This window comes from Notothenia rossii (genome assembly GCF_949606895.1).
Source record: "Notothenia rossii genome assembly, chromosome: 6".
NCBI classification, from domain to species: Eukaryota; Metazoa; Chordata; class Actinopteri; order Perciformes; family Nototheniidae; genus Notothenia; species Notothenia rossii.
The window spans coordinates 50520641-50538453 of NC_136909.1; the positions used below are offsets into that span (position 1 = coordinate 50520641).

The 17813-nt window shown below is 42.6% G+C and overlaps 1 protein-coding gene across 1 annotated transcript; it reads right to left on the reverse strand.

The window, feature by feature from the left end:
• Nucleotides 1-1636: 1636 nt before the first annotated feature.
• On the reverse strand, nt 1637-17289 carry fbxo28 (F-box protein 28). Its single transcript, XM_079686854.1, has 5 exons — nt 17049-17289; nt 7558-7667; nt 5600-5738; nt 5200-5395; nt 1637-4474 (listed from the first exon to the last, which is right to left on the reverse strand). The coding sequence occupies exons 1-5, from the start codon at nt 17235-17237 to the stop codon at nt 3993-3995; spliced, it is 1116 nt and encodes a 371-aa protein (XP_079542980.1). The 5' UTR covers nt 17238-17289; the 3' UTR covers nt 1637-3992.
• Nucleotides 17290-17813: the final 524 nt, after the last annotated feature.

Genomic DNA, 17813 nt, shown 5'->3' on the forward strand with positions numbered 1-17813 from the left:
TGCCTTATATAGGTATGGTCCTACACTATATTATTCAAATATAGCATGATAGGTCCACTTTAAGTTTAAGGGGTAAAAGTTAACACGTGCCTGTCTACAGTAAGTCTTCCAAATATTGCTATTGATGTCCATTTTTCAAAATGGTATCTCAGGATAAACCATTTATTTTTGTTGTTTTATTGTAAGACATTTTAAATAAATGGCTTGATTGAAATAATTTTGTTAGATGTAAATTGCACATTTTTCACAATTTTCCTCATAAATCATATTTTTAAGCATCTATAGGTCAAGAACAAATAAAGGTTTTAATGTCAATTGAATTTAAGATGAAGATATTCTGAACTGCCAAAACATTCACGAGTCTGAGTCCAAGTCATTGTACGCGAGAATTCACGAGTCCGAGTCGCGTCAATCAGTGCGCGAGTCCGAGTCGAGTCACGAAAATCGGCACTCCATCTCTGTTATATACCAATAATTTATATTGGCAAGTATCTGGTAAAAACACTAACTTTGATATGAGAAACCGAATTTACATTTAGAATGCTGCTGCTGCAGAAAAACAACAGAACACTTCCTGTTACACTATACAGCAAGTAGAGGGAATGACAGCGTGTCATGACAGTAGACAGGTCTCTCACATTAACAATCTGTTTTATCCAGCGTCACTAATCCTGAAAACCTAAGGGATGATGGAGAACATTCAGTGGTGCACCCTGAACTCATAGCTGTTGGGCGGATTGCTTTTTAGTGATGTGTTGTAACCAGGGCCGGACTGGGACAATAAGTCAGGCCGGGAATTATACACCCAGCCAGGCCACTACCAGTTTTTGTTTTTGGCGTTTTGCTGGATGTATCTTTAATATTTACAGCGTTGCTGCGTATAGTGATAGCACTATAGTTTAAATCTACTACCCAAATAAATACATATGAACATACAGTAGGTTACTATTTTATAAAGTGTGCACATTTATTTGGGAAACTATCCATGTTTTAAGTGTGGGTGGGCCTCATATCCTCTAGGGCGGTCCGGGGGCAACGATTGTTGTTGAAACAGCTCCTCCCCACAGAGATCAATCGAGAGCTTGGATGTATGACAGTGGTCATGTGGGCAGGCCACAGCATGTTGAGCCAGTCACCCTGTGTGAGGCAGACCCACACTTGCGCAGCATTGCGTTCACAATACATCAATAAAAATCCTATCCACTTAACAGGCCAGGCCTTTCTTTAATATGTGTATTTGTGCCACTTTCTGCAATATTTAAAATATTGTCTTGAATGGGAAGGATAAATCCAAAGAGAATGTTCACCAAATCTGCAGACACCTCCTCTCTGCTGTGTGTCTGCTTCTACCTCAGCTGTGATTGTTAACTGCTAATGTTAGCATTAGCATCAGGTCTGCCAGTGACCTGCTTAGCACCAGCATAAGTATTGAGCTCAAGTACAGCACCAGTACTGTACTGTCATGCTGGGTTATTTGTGTTTGTTAATGTGTATCTCAAGACAAAATAATAGAGCACCCTTTTAAGGCTTAAATGTTAGAATGCACATATTCTAAGGGCTGATATAAATGAACCTGTGTAGTGGCTGAGGTGGGTAAACATTGCCTGTAAAAACAGTGTGGTGGGTTTAAACAGAGGGTGAGTAATGTTGAGTTTTTAATAGGTTTGATGGGTACATTTGTAACAGCAATGTGTGAAAACAAAACTGCAGTTAGCCCCAAGTTAGCAAACTCAAAGGATAGTTTTCTTGGTATACATACATGAAATAATCACAATCTAGACTTAAAGTACATGGAAATTAGAGTACAGTTTTCTAAACTGAGACGCAGTCTCAAATTAAGCCACTCAATTATGTGTTTCTGCCCAGTGACATTGTAATAGACGCTAGTGTTCACAAGGACATGAACTGCATCTCCAAAGTTTCTTGTTCTCCACACAACAGAAGAGCTCTACACAGAGAACAAAAGTGCAGCCACAATATGGGCTCAGACCTAACCTAGCCTCCAAGGCAAGAGGTGGGGCGGGGGGCCAGAACTCCTCCCCCCCCCTCCCTTTCTGTCACTGCAGACTGCTCACAATCATCATAGTTCCCTCATCAGAAAGGGACCATCTTAACCTCACTGTCAAAATAAGTTGAAACATTTAAAAGAAAAAAATTGACAAACTTTCAAGGTTTAAAAATGTCATTTATAACTTCCCTCTGTCCAGGCATGTTAGCTTTCCTTCCTTGTTTTGGGATTGGGGCAGATGTCTTGGAGACATATCTCTAGAGGAAGTGAGAAGATGTATCATTTGGATGAACATACCCTTAGAATGCCATCACATGTAGAGTAGACTTCTTTTATTTTGCATCATTTCCTTTAGGACCATGCTGTGTGATTCCACCCATCTACTACAAATAATTAGCCAGTGTGTGAGTCTAAATAGTGCCACAGCTGTTTCTGTAAAACATCACTGCATATCAACATCCTGCGCACTAAGTGATGTCATGTAGAGTATGTAGTGTGCTCCAGATGCTTTAGCATGTGGCTATGTTTTTGTGACAAATGCCTGTATGTGTATACAAACATCAGAACATGAGAAGAGAGCTTACACAACATAATCAACTGCCCCACAATGCATTGCGGCTCTTCAGACTGCAGGCAGATGGTTTAATTATTGCACTGTTGGATAAAATAATCAGGCATGATGGTTGATGGTACGATTAAGAGCTACAGTATTAAACAATAATTGTTTCATTTTTCATTCCATGGTGGCACGGACCAGTGACATTACAATCGATGGTCATGTAAGCTAAAGTGATGTGTACCTGCGGTCATGTGATCTAAACAGCCATGCAGTCTGTTATGCAGAGAAAACATATTGCTTGATACTTCAGTGTAAACTATCAATCTAGTTGACAGCTGGTGATAGCATACTGGTTAACTCAGTATATACAGATCAGTATGTAGTGTGCAGTACGGTGCTGACTTCCAACATAGTTACTGTTTCTAGAAATTCCAAAAGCAATTCATCTTATCAGACTCTGCTGAAGTGAGAGTAGAGTGAGTTTTCAGACTGAAAATGTCAATGTATGAAATAATGCACGATTGTTTAACTACTATTTCTCTTATTTTGAAAAATATGTTTGGCGATAATCAAATATGTTTCCAGGAGCAGAGCGTTCTGCAGTGAAATGATGTCCGTGTATTATTTGCATTAAATAGGCTGCGTGAAGCACTAGTATGATCATAAAGGAACAGATGCACATCATGTTTTAGCCATGAATAAAACAAAAGCATGAACACCAGGCACGTCAGGGCCGCAGCGGTCTGACAAGCCGGAAACCTTTTTAACAAATCACTTTTTTCAACAGCTGAGTCTGACCCAGCCTTCCTTTTTTTGGTGATTCAAAAATGGACCAGACTGAAATTAAAGGGTCTGAGCAGCCAACCACCCGAGCCACTGCAACTTAGCCACAGCTAGGAAGGAGCGGATGTGAATATAAAAAGTGTCTATTGATTTATAGCTCCTGCCCATGTGGCAATGGAAAGGAGCTAATTGATAACCCAAAACATGCAACATTACATTTGGTTTATTTTGTAGGTTATGGTAATTAAACTTGAAATGTAAGGACTGTTATGAGTCTGTAATTGTATTCTGATATCTGATATTTAATTGTGCAGGTTTCCAAAATAATATCTCTTGGTAGATTTTATTTCAGAAACTACATTAATATACAATGTGAACCAAAAATACCGACCATCTGAGTTCCTGTTAAGCCATGCCACATTTTTGCAAACATATAGGCCTCTTATAAAAGCTTCTACATTAAAAAAAGCTATACAGTCATTTTAATGTAACCTTCAATAAATAGTCTAAGCAGCGAAGGCCACCTGCTTATTAGTGGGAGATAAAGCGAAGAGCGATACTCCAAACTCACCTCACAGACCGGGGGGGGGGGGGGGGGGGGGGCTGACGCGAGGGGTTGGGGAGAGGTGTGATCAGTCAGTGTTATTTCTTGCTGCGTAGCCGTTTGGACTGTCGGGGGCGCTCTGAGCTCTTTCTGCTGCGTTTGAGTGATTCCCCCCCCTCGCCCTCATGCCCTGTGGACCCACTGCTGCTTGCCGACCCCCCAGCAGACGTGGCGGCCACAGCAGAGGACACGGCGGCGCTGCTGGAGGTGGAGGGGGCCGCCCCCCCCATGGCAGCAGCACTGCTGTCCATCAGCTCGCGGAGCTTGTGCTCCAGCTCGGCCAGCCGGGCGCTCTGCTCCCCGATCACCTGCGTCTGCTCCTGCAGCTTCTGCTCCTGGTCCTGCAGCTGCTTCTGCTGCTCCAGCTGCTTCACCCGGATCTCCGTCATCTCCCGCCGCAGCACCGTCATGGATGTCCCGTTCACCTTCACCTGCTGCTGCACCTTGGTCATCTCAGAGCGCGACGGCGTGTTCTTGGCCAGCAGGGACATGGTGGTCAGAGAGGTGGAGGGTCCGGCCACTGGAGGAACAGGACAGAGGGTCAGGGGTCTTCACTACAAACGGCTACACACGCAATAAGAGACGCTGCAGGGTAGAAGGAAAATGCAAAACATTTTGTCTTGAAGAATGTGCCAAAACTGAAACTAAAAAACTGTTTTTGTATAGATTAATCAGTCAGGTATTTTTTCAATTAAGGAATTTAAAAATAAATACAATCTGTGTGAATGATCAAATGTCTACTTTTGTATAGCCATTGATGTAGCATGATATAAACAGCAACATAAAGCATCACACTGGGGAAGCATAAAACACAACCATTTCTTGAACAAAATAATCCAATAATTGTGATTGAATATACAGTACGTCTGATAAATTAACAGTTGGAGCTAATGCAAAAAAAAGCCACCTCAACAGCAACAGTCGGACACAAGGTTGAACAAACAGAACACACTGTTTCAATGATTGATGAGTCACATGCCAGCAGACATTAATAGTCTTTTAGATGGTAAATTAAAGTGGGATAACCCTTCCACAAACAGAGACTCACTGTTTTTTGCCTGTAACCTTTTTGCCACAAAAGACTATTTATTTTTTATGTGAAAATAAGCCTCAGTGCTGAAAGGACAGACATTATGTGAATATTCAGCACCTCACAGTGAGGCTTGGGCCCCCATGAGAGCTGCTTTTGGTGACTTTTCTTTTGAACTCTCGTTCTTAGTGCCCACAGAAACACGTGTCAACTACCTGGTGTGGAGCCAATGAGGCGCCCGGACAGGTCGGCCCCCGGCAGCTTCTTCTTCAGGATTGGGACAATCTTCTCATCAAAGTACTCCATGGCCATGGAGGAGATATCCCTCAACTCCTGCAGGACCTCATGAGCCCGCTGGGGAGCTCGAGTGGAGTTCACGTAGCGCAGCACGCGGTAAATCTCATCTATTACCTAAAAAAACAAAGACACACGACACAGCAGATAAGATAGTACACCAGGAGAGGACTGAGGACCTCAGAGCCTCTCCTGTGGACAGCTCGAGAAACTAAGAAATCACATCGTGGCACAAATCAAAACAGATGAGTGTGAGCTTCTTGCTCTCCTCTGTGAGGAAGACTCCTGCTGCTGCAGTGGGGAGCAGCAGAGGCAGCTCACCTTTCCAGGGATGAAGCAGCAGAGGTTGGAGTCCACGTATTTCATGAAAGTCATGTTGAGCAGAGACAGGCGCGTCTCCACGGCAGCCAGGATGTCTGCGTGACGGGCCAGAGAATGATTCCTCCTCTCAGACTCTCGCCTGGAGAAAATTCAGATAAACACACAGGTGATGGTTGTTTTTTAACAGAGAACTGTTTTTTTTTTTTTTTTTTTTTCTTTTTTTTAAAATGGTGCATGACAACTACATCTTGTCCCTGAGCTACACAGTGCAATGGAATAAGTCAATGTTCTACCACTAAGGAGAAACAGGTTTAATAAGGCGGGGTAAATTCTTTGATGAATTGTGATTCTCTCTTTTATGATTCAAACAACGTGTCAGCATCAAAAGCGTTCCTAAATAGTTTTCAGCTGGGTCAGCAGTTAATCTTCCGACTTTGTCTGGTTGTTCACATTCCACATCGTCTTTTAAAGCATTTCAGCACAGTTTTCTGAGGGATATTAATTGGAAACAAGTTTACTCAGAATAAGAAAGACACAGAAGACAGAAGGTTTCGCCTGGTTAGAGCATCAGACAGAGGTTATGAACCTGCTTTGAGTTTTGGACTCCTTGTGATGAGCCCTAACACACACATTCAAGTCAAACAGCAGCCAGCACATCGTGGTTCTTTACCTCAGCTGTGAGAGAGCACATGTACAGTATTCAGCTTCAATCTACATGTCTGTGTACACTGGCAGCACAACAGCCTTTTAACAACTTTTTTTTTTTTAAACTGGTGGGGACACTTTTTTCAGATAAAAAAAAACACTAGTGCATTGAGCCCCCGCAAACACATACATACATCCTATGCTTGTTGCTTACAATACTTTTTTTGACAAAAAGTGCAGTAACTATCGTATTCTGCTGCAAAGCTATTCTCGATTCAATTATTACTATAATATCCAACGTGGTCTCTGTTCCTCCAGATGTTCTATTGTGCAAATAAACCTTCTCAAAGTGTACAATTCTTTGTGCACACTATTTTCAGAATATTTTTTACAAATATCCTAATGCAAGGTGGTTGGGACATGTCCCCAGTATAAATGACCTGTGACCTCACTGTCTTTTTAGTCTCTGTCCTACTATTGAACTAAGAGCACATGTAGTAGAGAGGCTGTAGCTGCCGTCACCCTGCTATGAGAAAGTAATCTTAGCCACAGATTGAGGTACTTTAGGTATTTGATAATGATCATTTTAATACGAAGCAATACAATCGTTAACAAATATATAAAAGCTACATCTACATCAGTCTCAGCATCAGAGGCAAAAGTAACCTATAATTGCCCGTCCACACAGGCCTGGAGACTAAACGCTTGCAGCTCCGTGTGCACGCTCTATACGATCATTTCCTGAAACAATGACGCCATAGCCCCGCCTCTCCCCACCTCTCCTGCTCACCCCCGCATCATTGCTGATGCGTTTCGCCAACAACATCAACAACGGCAGATCACAGGGTCGTCAGTCCACACAAATGCCTCCCTTCTTGCACGAATAACCGCCATCTTCTACCTTGTTTGTTTGTTTATGCCTTATGCCCATGCTCGGGGGGTCTTATTCGCTGCTTTTGGTGTATTTTGTGGCGGAAGTACAGCGCCACTTAAAGGCCCGGCATATGTACTACAGCGTCTCGAGCGGTTTCGTTTGGATGGACACGTTTCTAGAGCCGATTCCGTGTGGACGGAAGACTTTTTTGAAATCGACTTCGGTTCGAAATCCGTTTCGTCTCCGTGTGGACGGGGCCTTATTTACTTCAAGAAAATTCCACTGACAAGCTGCAATACTAACTGTGACCACCAGTGACCCAAAGACACCGCTGAAGAGTTAATCCAGTTTTCGAAATGTCTTCAGAACCTTTTTTGGTATGTCCTTGTGCTCGTGTTGTTCCAAAGTGTGTGGGACCAGATGTGGTGTGGACACTGACCTGGGCAGTTGGGCCTTCACCTGCCTCTGGCACAGGCTATGGTAGCGCTCCACCTTCAGGAAGCCCTGGTTCAGGATCCGCTGGCAGATCGTGTCCATGCGCTTACACACCTGCAGGAGACACAACAGAAGACAGCTCAGCAACAGGGACTCTGTCTCAGGAGTACACACACAGGCCAAACACCTTTTGAGAGGGAGCAGGAAGACATGTCCACATTCCAGCTGCAGTCTGGATCAGGAGGACATGTCCACGTCCGAGCTGCAGTCTGGATCAGGAGGACATGTCCACGTTCGAGCTGCAGTCTGGATCAGGAGGACACATGTCCACGTTCCAGCTGCAGTCTGGATCAGGAGGACATGTCCACGTTCCAGCTGCAGTCTGGATCAGGGGTTGCCTCACACCTTGTCGTGATCACAAGTCTCTAGGTGACTCTGAACACGGGGTATCTTAATTATTTTTTCCCTAACACTGATTCATTGGACTGTACTTAAGTACAGTTTTCCCTAATACAGCTGCACAATAAGACTACATTCTTAGTAGAAAATACATAAAAATAGAGGCTGTGTAGAAAGTGTGTGCATCACAGGTTTCTTTTTAATGTTTTGCATCAAATTCTATATACATTTTGGGATATCTGTAAAGAGGATATTCAAAGATTCAAGTTCAAAGGCTTCATCTGCAGAGTAGCTACAGCGTAGTTCTGGCATGGAATTCTGACACCCCAGGTTCCTCCAACAATGCAACATACAATATACTTAAGACATAACAATGGAAAGTGCAAAAATAAATAGAAATTAGTGGTGCACGATAATTATCGGTCCGATAATTATCGGTCCGATATTAGGAATTATGACGTCATCCCGATAAACCCGATAAAAGTATTAATAGCCCCGATAATATACAATATATTTTTGGGGTAAAAAAAAAGAAAAGAATACAGAATTCACTCGGCTCCTCCCGTTTTGCCAGTACTGTGGTAATTATCGGTCCGATATTAGGAATTATGACGTCATCCCGATAAACCCGATAAAAGTATTAATAGCCCCGATAACATAAAATATATTTTTTGGGTAAAAAAAAAGAAAAGAATGTGGGTGGATTGGGATGAGGGGCACTTGTTTTTCACTCGGCTCCTCCCGTTTTGCCAGTACTGTGGTATTAGTGGTTTAGTAAGAGGGGAGTTTTTCACAAATCCAGCGCTTCCTAACTCATGCCTGGCTGTGACGTAAATGGTGTGCGGCCGTGAAGCCAGGACAGTAAACAAACATGTCGTCGGTAGTATGGTACTATTTAAAAGTTTCAGAGTTAGATAGTTCGCTTGCTATTTGTATTAACAAATGCAATGCAGAAGTTCCACGAGGAGGGAAAAAGGCAACGAGCTATAATACTTCCAACCTGATTAGTCACCTCATCGCCATCGCTATGATGGTGTGTTAAAAGCGTACGAAGACGCCTGCGCTGCTAAACTAGCGGCGAATCCAAAGGCAGCTGCAAAAGCACCGGGGCTTTTACCTATCGACGAGGCTTTTGAAAAAGGCAAGAAGTTTGCCAGAGACGACCCCAGGGCTAAAACGATCTCTAACTTCATCATAGAAATGATGGCGCCAATTGTTCATTCATTGTTTTTAACCGATAATAATATTATATATATATATATATATATATATATATATATATATATATATATATATATATAACATTATTATTGATTATCGGTCTTGAGAAGCAGGAATTTATCGGTATCGGTTTCAAAAAACCAATATCGTGCATCCCTAATAGAAATCAAATGAAAAGTAGACCAGTAAAAACTGTTAACGTGCATGTGAAGACATGTAACATGTAAGTGAAGACACCTAATAGAGCTCAGAAGTTTAGGGTCTCAGTCTGTGGGAGTGCAAGTGAGGATCTGCTGTGGCAGCCCATCTCCCAACAACCACCAACAAAGTTTAGTTTATTGGTTTATTTGTCAGGGACAATAGCCGCTTTCATACTTTGCCGTACTTAGTTCCCAGTAATTAGTCCCGCCAAACTCTTTACTCCCGGAACTGTCCGAGTAAATCGCGTTCACACCGGAATAAGTCCCTGAGGGAGGATTACGCAAATGAAGCCGCTGACGTCACTTCTTCTGCTTCTTCTGCTGCTTTGGTAAAATATGCTGAAGACCGGCAAATCTAAATCTTTCCGGTCAAAATAATTTCCCCTTAGCGCAATACCGCATCGGTTGCGCAACTTCCGCCACTTATGTGACAGACAAAAGAGTATGTGACAGACAAGAATAGTCAATTATAATGTCGAACACGTAATGTGAAGAAAGAGATGACCTGTATGGGTTGATTGTGCGTTGATCTGTTGGTAATGCCTCAGGGTTCCGGTGGGCATGTAAACAAATGCATAATGCTGCGCCATACTTTGCGGCCTCACCCGGTTGCATAGCGACGCTTATTGTTTAGGTGTCTTTTAATAAGCAGGTAGTCCTATCATTAGCTAGAACTAGCTAGATCTGATCGATATGGACATAAACGCCAGTGAAGTCTAATCTGACGGGAGATAGAGATCAGCTGCTGCTGACGAGTCGACACGCAGCTCTGTATAATCACATGCAGCGGTGAGCGGAGAAAAACACACTCTTCAGGTTAGAATATCACACGTAGGTATTATAATTACCTCTCAAACTACCTAAACTAGTTATAGATATGTTTAGTTTTACTGTCGGGTCACTCATTACTGATCCGCGAGCTGTATGAGACTGACGGGCTGTCAGGAGAGGGAGAGAGCGCTCCGTTTATTATTCCCGTGTTATTCTAAAATACTGTCAGTGTTTCCCCTATATACAAATAGTGGTGGCGCAGCGCTGCTGCTGAAATATGAGCGCCGCTGCTAGGGGGCGCCAGCCAGGTATCAAAAAAAATATATATATATTTTTTTTTTCTTAAAATAATAATAAGTGGTGACCCTTTTTCATTTTTTGTTATGTGGATTTGTGTTACTGTATTTTCAATAAAGGTGTATTTTTGCTAAATCTTGAGACATTGCCACTGTATTTACTAGGCAGGGCCAATTTCTGGCATAGGCGACACAGGCGGTCGCCTAGGGCACCAGATCTGTGGGGGCGCTGCGCTGGTAGGTAGCTCTGGGAGGGAAAAAACATTTTTGACCGTTGGCACTCATCCAAATTTTTGGCCTTGATGTAACAACATTCATAATTAAGTCAATGTAACACCCTTTTCACCCTGGTTACACGTTTAATTTGCCCTGTACAGTGGGCGCTGTAAGTGATGAAAGTGGGAGATGTTGGCTTATCAGGCGCCCGCAGCTCACAGCCAAAGTGCGATTGTGGTAGCGAGAGAGCGAGCAAGGGAGAGGGCGCACCGGTACCGGCGCTGTTGTTATTAGAATCTGGTGCTAGCTGCGCTAACGGATATAAGAAGTAGATGTTTCTACAACCAGGGTGGAGGAGAGCTCTCCTGTCAGACTGAGAGGCTCAGTGAGGTAAAGGACTCTCTAAGTATTTAGATAGTTAATTTTAGTCTAAGTTATCTCAGTGGGTCTCAAACGTTTTGACCACAAATTATGTAAACACATATTTCCAAGACACTCCTTTATAATTATTAGGATGAATAAAAACAGGTTTGAAATCATTCCAATGTATACTATAGGACAGTAAACCAAAAATATCGTTTAAAGTTGGAGAGATACAAAAATATGCATACATAAATAAATGTTAACTGGGTAGAATAAGATATGAATGAACAACAAAAATAAAATAAGCTACATTTATTTGTTATTGGCTATGGTAGGTTATTGGTTATGTTCACATACTTATTTGATTATTAAAATGTAAACCTATCTTTTTCATATGGGCATTTTAGAGTTGTGCCTCCTAGATCAGGTCTCTAGTAATTGTGTGCTCAAAGTGCACCAGATTGAAGCATTTTACTGGCAACCCGCGGCCCTTTAAGCCCTCTGCTCTGGCTCCCTTGAGCTTAGACAAAAATAAGAAGGAAATAAAATAAAAGTATTTGTAGGACTATTTATATTTTGTTGCACGGTTGAAAATGTTTCGTATCTTGTATTTTGAGGTGATACTGTGACACATAAATAAAAAACAAAACGGTTTTAATTAGGTCAACTAAAATATGCGTCACATCCTGCTACGGTCCAGCGCAAGCGCCTTTTCTTGGAGGCGCTCGCGCGGGGACCCCCTGCTAGATGAGCAAACTATGGATAAATCAAAGAAAAGTACCGGAGGAACACAGGATTTAATTCTGCGTGGACAGTTATATGCTTTCACAACAAACGATGCTGGTTTACTGGTATGTTTGATATGTAGAGAGAAGTTGTCAACGGTGCTGCAGTCTTTACGTATCGAGGAACAACAAGGGAGAGGAAGACAGCTGACAATCTTCAGTCATAATTCAATGGGGTATGTAATTTATTTCAGAAAACACTTTTTGTTATATTTCATGGAATGCTCTTAACGTCCCGATAGCAATGAATATATTAAATGCTTTGATAATAAATACATACAAAAATTTATCTCTGGAAGCCGTAGCGCTGTAAAAAGCACGACCAATCATTTTAGCCGACCCGGCTAAAATAACTGGATGGCCTACCTGCCTGTCAGCCTTCCATCTGTGCACAAACTTATCTCGTGGCCTCATTGATGATGCGCATTCGTGTGTGTTGGAGGAGGGGCTCTGTAAGAAAGTCTGAAGGAAGAGGCCTATTTTTTCCGGTTGTGTATTTTCAAATTCTAGCGCACTCGAGCTGGTTTCTCCATTCTTACCTACCCTACCTTTAACTCTTTTTAGGGTGCAGCTATATGTTTTATTTATTTCAAAGTGGGCCCATTTTAATAATTATTTTTCCTTCAAATGTGCAGAGGACTCCCCAAGTGCTGTGTTTAATTTATTTTAAAGTAGGCCTGTGTATTATTTGTAATTCTCCTAGGAGTTCTTTGTTTCTTATTAGAGGTTAACAGTTATATATAATGTAATAAATAGCCTAATAAATGCAAAAAAAATGTAGTTTTTGTCTGATATAACAATAAATACAACTTTATTAGCTATCAAGCTATGAAATATGTTTTGCGGCTCCAGACAAAAAGTTTTGGGAAAAAGGAGCAAAATGGCTCTTTTGGTCAAAAAGGTTGCAGACCCCTGCCCTAGAGGATGTGACGTCCACCCCTCAATTCAAACATGTTCATACAATACTGAATACATTTGAAGCTATTTTGACGTCTATTACCTATGTCAATAAGTTTCTGTTTTTGCAGTGTATTTGTCTTTTGTAGAGATTTTTCATTTATTCTTTACATATAAAATGTCGCCTAAAATCTCACCAAGGGCAGCAAATTGTCTAGAACCGGCCCTGGTACTAGGCCTCAAGAGCCTTTCTTGTGCTGACACATAGAAACAAATTGGCGGGGCGCACTTCGCACACACTAAAAAAATTCCACGCACTCCGCGCTCACATTATGCTAGCCCACATTCCTTAGCACCGCTGCTATGACTCCATCCTAGGGGAAAGACTGACTGTACACTTTTGAATAGTTAATCTACTATAATTAGTTTGTTTAATATCGAATCATATCAATTTGTTTTAAAGCTCAATAAATAACAAAGAAGACCTTTGACCGGAACTTTTCAAATTTTGTACGGAAGATTTAAACTTTAACGGACATGTTGACCGGCGAAAAAATATTCTAACGGGAACTCTGGTTGGTGCGCTGGGCTAATGCTAATGCGAGCAAATAAAATGGCTGCTTCACAAAACTTTTTTTTTGTTTTACGGGGCGTGGTTTGCAATTCGCCCAGCCAATCAGAAATTGTAACCTTTTCCTCCCCAGGAAAGTACCACCTCTCTAGCAGGGACTGAAAAGGGGTGAAAAGGTTATACGAATCGCAGAAAAGCTAAACTAATGTGTGAACATTAACTTCAGAGTTTCAGTTCCCCTGCAGAACCATGTGGAGGGTGGAGCCCTATGGACACCTGCTCTTCATATAACCATGCAACACAAGAATACATGAACAGCAGCATATGGGGCGTTCACACCAAGTTATTTTCCCACGATAGTTCATGAGAACTTAGTTCATGAGAACTCTTTAGTTCTCATGAACTAAGTACAGATCGCGTTCACACCGCAATGAGTCCCTGGGGGAGGATTAGGCAAATGAAGCCGCTGACGTCACTTCTTTTTCTTCTGCTTTGGGTTTACTGGCAGGCCGCAAACAACTTCACGGCGTATACTGCCACCCGAAGTCCCCGGCCGGAAGTCCCCGGAGTTGGGGACTGGCTTCAGTAGAAGCTGATGGGACTCCCAGCAGCTTCTACTGAAGCCTTCCGAGAAAATCGCCAGAACGCCGACACCTCCTCATCTCCACCGCTCCCATGTTTTCTTTTGTGTTGCCACAAGTTAGTCTCTCTGCATTTCTGCGATGGGCTAATGCTAATTACGGTGGCCCTGAAGTGCAAGACACCACAGCATTTCAGAAAACACAACAGCATTTCAGAAAACACAACAGCATTTCAGAAAACACAACAGCATTTCACAAAACGCCACAGCATTTCACAAAACACAACAGCATTTCACAAAACGCCACAGCATTTCAGAAAACGCCGCAGCATTTCACAAAACGCCGAAGCATTTCAGAAAACACCACAGCATTTCACAAAACACAACCGCATTTCAGAAAACGCCGCAGCATTTCACAAAACGCTGCAGCATTTCACAAAACGCCACAGCATTTCACATTGGAAGGAAAGGGTATTCCTTAGGGAGACCACTTCTTGTTTCCGACTGGACAGAGCCAGCCAGAGAAGCACTGCTGTGATTGGTTGTTTTTGCTGCCAGTCAAGAAATGACGCTTGGCCCAACACATCAGCTGTTAGCTGTTAGCACACACTCAGAGCTCACAGCTCCTCACATCTGTTCAGAAACTGGACAAAACTTAAACATATACAAAACACAGACTGTCTATGTCATGGCGAATACAGTCGCTGCTTTATTTATGTCTGTATGACGTTGTTGTGAGTGTGAACGGAGCAGCTACAGGTTAGTTTAGCCTGATGGATCTGATCCCGATTTATCCCGGATTTACATGGAGATACGCCCCGCCCCCTCTCCAGCGTCTTGTTTGAATGACAGCAGTAAACACAGAATTAATGCTTTATTAATTCATGGTTTTTAAGGGGCTTATCTCCATGTAAATACTATGGTAGACTACCCAATATTCGCATCGCTCTAATCGCTCGAGTTTCACCGCGGCTGTCAGCTGTGTTTGCTCCTGTCATTCAAACAAGGCGCGTTGGAGAGGGGGCGGGGTGTATCTCCATGTAAATCCTATGGGAGATACCAACTAAAACCAAATGAACATATTTCACCATGATATAATTGTAATACACGTTTCAAAGTGATGCCGAAGTAACTACATACTGATAACGGTTAGTAAAAACCACGAATTAACGCTTTGACAAGTCTGCAGACAAGACGGCAGGCGAAAAGTTTTTAAAATGCGTGTTTTCTGAATGGAATTGGATCCATTAGGCTAAACTAACCTGTAGCTGCTCCGTACACACTCACAACAACGTCATACAGACATAAATAAAGCAGCGACTGTATTCGCCATGACATAGACAGTCTGTGGTTTGTACATGTTTAACTTTTGTCCAGTTTCTGAACAGATATGAGGAGCTGTGAGCTCTGAGTGTGTGCTAACGGCTAATGTGTTGGGACCATGGTTGGGACATATTGCGCTGTCGTGCGTTGACCAATCACGAAGCGTCATTTCTTGACTGGCAGCAAAAACAACAAATCACAGCAGTGCTTCTCTGGCTGGCTCTGTCCAATCACAAACAAGAAGTGTTCTCCCTAAAGGAATACCCTTTCCGTCCAATGTGAAATGCTGTAGTGTTTTGTGAAATGCTGTAGTGTTTTGTGAAATGCTGTGGCGTTTTGTGAAATGCTGTGGTGTTTTGTGAAATGCTGCGGCGTTTTGTGAAATGCTGCGGCGTTTTGTGAAATGCTGCGGCGTTTTCTGAAACGCTGTAGTGTTTTGTGAAATGCTGTGGTGTTTTGTGAAATGCTGTGGTGTCTTGCACTTCAGGGCCACCGTAGCTAATAATGCTAACGCGAGGATAATAAAATGGCGGCTTCACAATACTTTTTGGGAGTTTTACGGGGCGTGGTTTGCAATCCGCCCAGCCAATCAGACATAGGAACTTTTTTCTCCCATGAAAGTCCCTGCTCTCTAGCAGGGACTGAAAAGGGGGTAAAAAGGTTCTCATTAACTAATTTAGTTCAGGGGGCTTTTTGGTGTGAACGCAAATATATCTGAGTTCTGATGAACTATTGTGGGAAAAGTACTCCGGTGTGAACGCGCCTATAGACTGAAAAAAAAACACAACTGATGCAACAAAGTCCACATGACTTAAAGGTCCCATGTCATGGCCATTTCTACTGATCATAATTCCATTGTTGAAGTATACTAAAATAGATTTATATTGTCCTCCGCTGACGTAACGTAACGGCTCCACGGATTGGTCCATTTGAGTATGGGCACGTCACTGTACCCAGGAAGAAAAAGAGAAATGTCCAACAAGGCATTCTGGGGCAGCATAGACAGGTCTTTTCTGTGTTAGAGTTTTACTCCCAGGGTGTACTTTGAGGGTTTGTGACTCTGCAGACCGTTTACACGCAGAAAAACCTTCATAACACACAAGGGGATGGGTAGTAACCGGAAAAGCATGACATGGGACCTTTAATGAAACCAGACCAAATCATGTAGCACATACCACAAAGGGGCAGGTGGTGTGTGAGTGCAGGTAAACAGGAGCAAACACATGCAGCGTTTCACTGTTGGGTCCACCCTCCTCCTGTGAACAAGCGTGTATATATAGCAGTGTGTTGGTGTGTGTGGTGTAACACATGCATGTAGCCGTGTGTGGTGTGTGTTAGTGTAAAGCATGAATGTGTAGCAGTGTGTTGTAAATAATGTATGGGTAGCAGTGTGTGTGTGTGTGTGTGTGTGTGTGTGTGTGTGTGTGTGTGTGTGTGTGTGTGTGTGTGTGTGTGTGTGTGTGTGTGTGTGTGTGTGTGTGTGTGTGTGTGTGTGTGTGTTTTTGTGTGTGTGTGGTTTAGAGCATGCATGTGTTGGTGTGTGGGGTGTAAAGCATGCATGTGTAGCTGTGTGTTGGTGTACAGCATGCATGTGTAGCATTGTGTTGGTGTGTGATGGTGTACAGCATGCATATATAGCAGTGTGTGTGTTGGTGTGTGGGGTCCAGTGATGGAACCGTTCCTCTCAGCTAACACACTGAGCTCTGTGGCCGTGGCGCTACGTACACAGCTGTACACACGTTTGACACCACACGCTTAATAACAGTCTCCACAGTCATTTATATTCCGACTTCACATCACTAGTGTCCAGAGAGCAGACGTGTTGGCTAGCTTTAGCTCCGTTCACCTTCGGGCTGCTTGTTTTTGTTCTTACCGCGCGCAGCAGGCTGATCTCGTCGTAAGACAGGAAGTGGAGGATGTTCTCTATGGCCACGATGGGCAGCCCGAGCAGCAGGTTGTTCTGGTGCGGCTGCTCCGGGGGAGGGCTGCACTGTCTCGGGGATCCCGAGTCTGAGTCCAAGGACCCAACACATCCATCAACTCTCTCTACGACGGCCGCCATCTTGCTCTGCGAAGGAGGAGGCGGAAGTGACGCATCAATGGGAAGCCAGTATGATGAGCATGGATGTATGGTGATGAGAGTGAATGAAATGTTACAAATGCATTAGAAACCGATTAGAAACTGCATCCAGAGTGTAACCCTGGCCTCAGGGACATTCGAAAAAAATGTATTCGTTTAAAATAAAGTTAGAGGTTTCATTAAAAAAAATTGTACATAGACATAGCCTATAATTTATCCTGTAAAAAATACACTATAGATTTAAAATTGATATGGACTACTTTTGTAATTTCTGCAACTTAGGCTACATGACGAAACTCGAAACTACATTTTGTTAATTTTTACTTAGAATTACAACCAAACCACTATTAAAAATTGTAAGAAGAATAAGAAGGCAATCAAAACCAAATGTATATTTTTATAAATACTTTTACTTCAAATGTTACCTTTTTGTTTTATCACTATTTTCTTTATGTCATTATTTATTTATCTAACCCATGGAAAACTGAAGAGAGCTAATACAAGAGACAGTTCCATATAAAAAGTTTGATCACTGCAAAACACAGATTACACAATAAA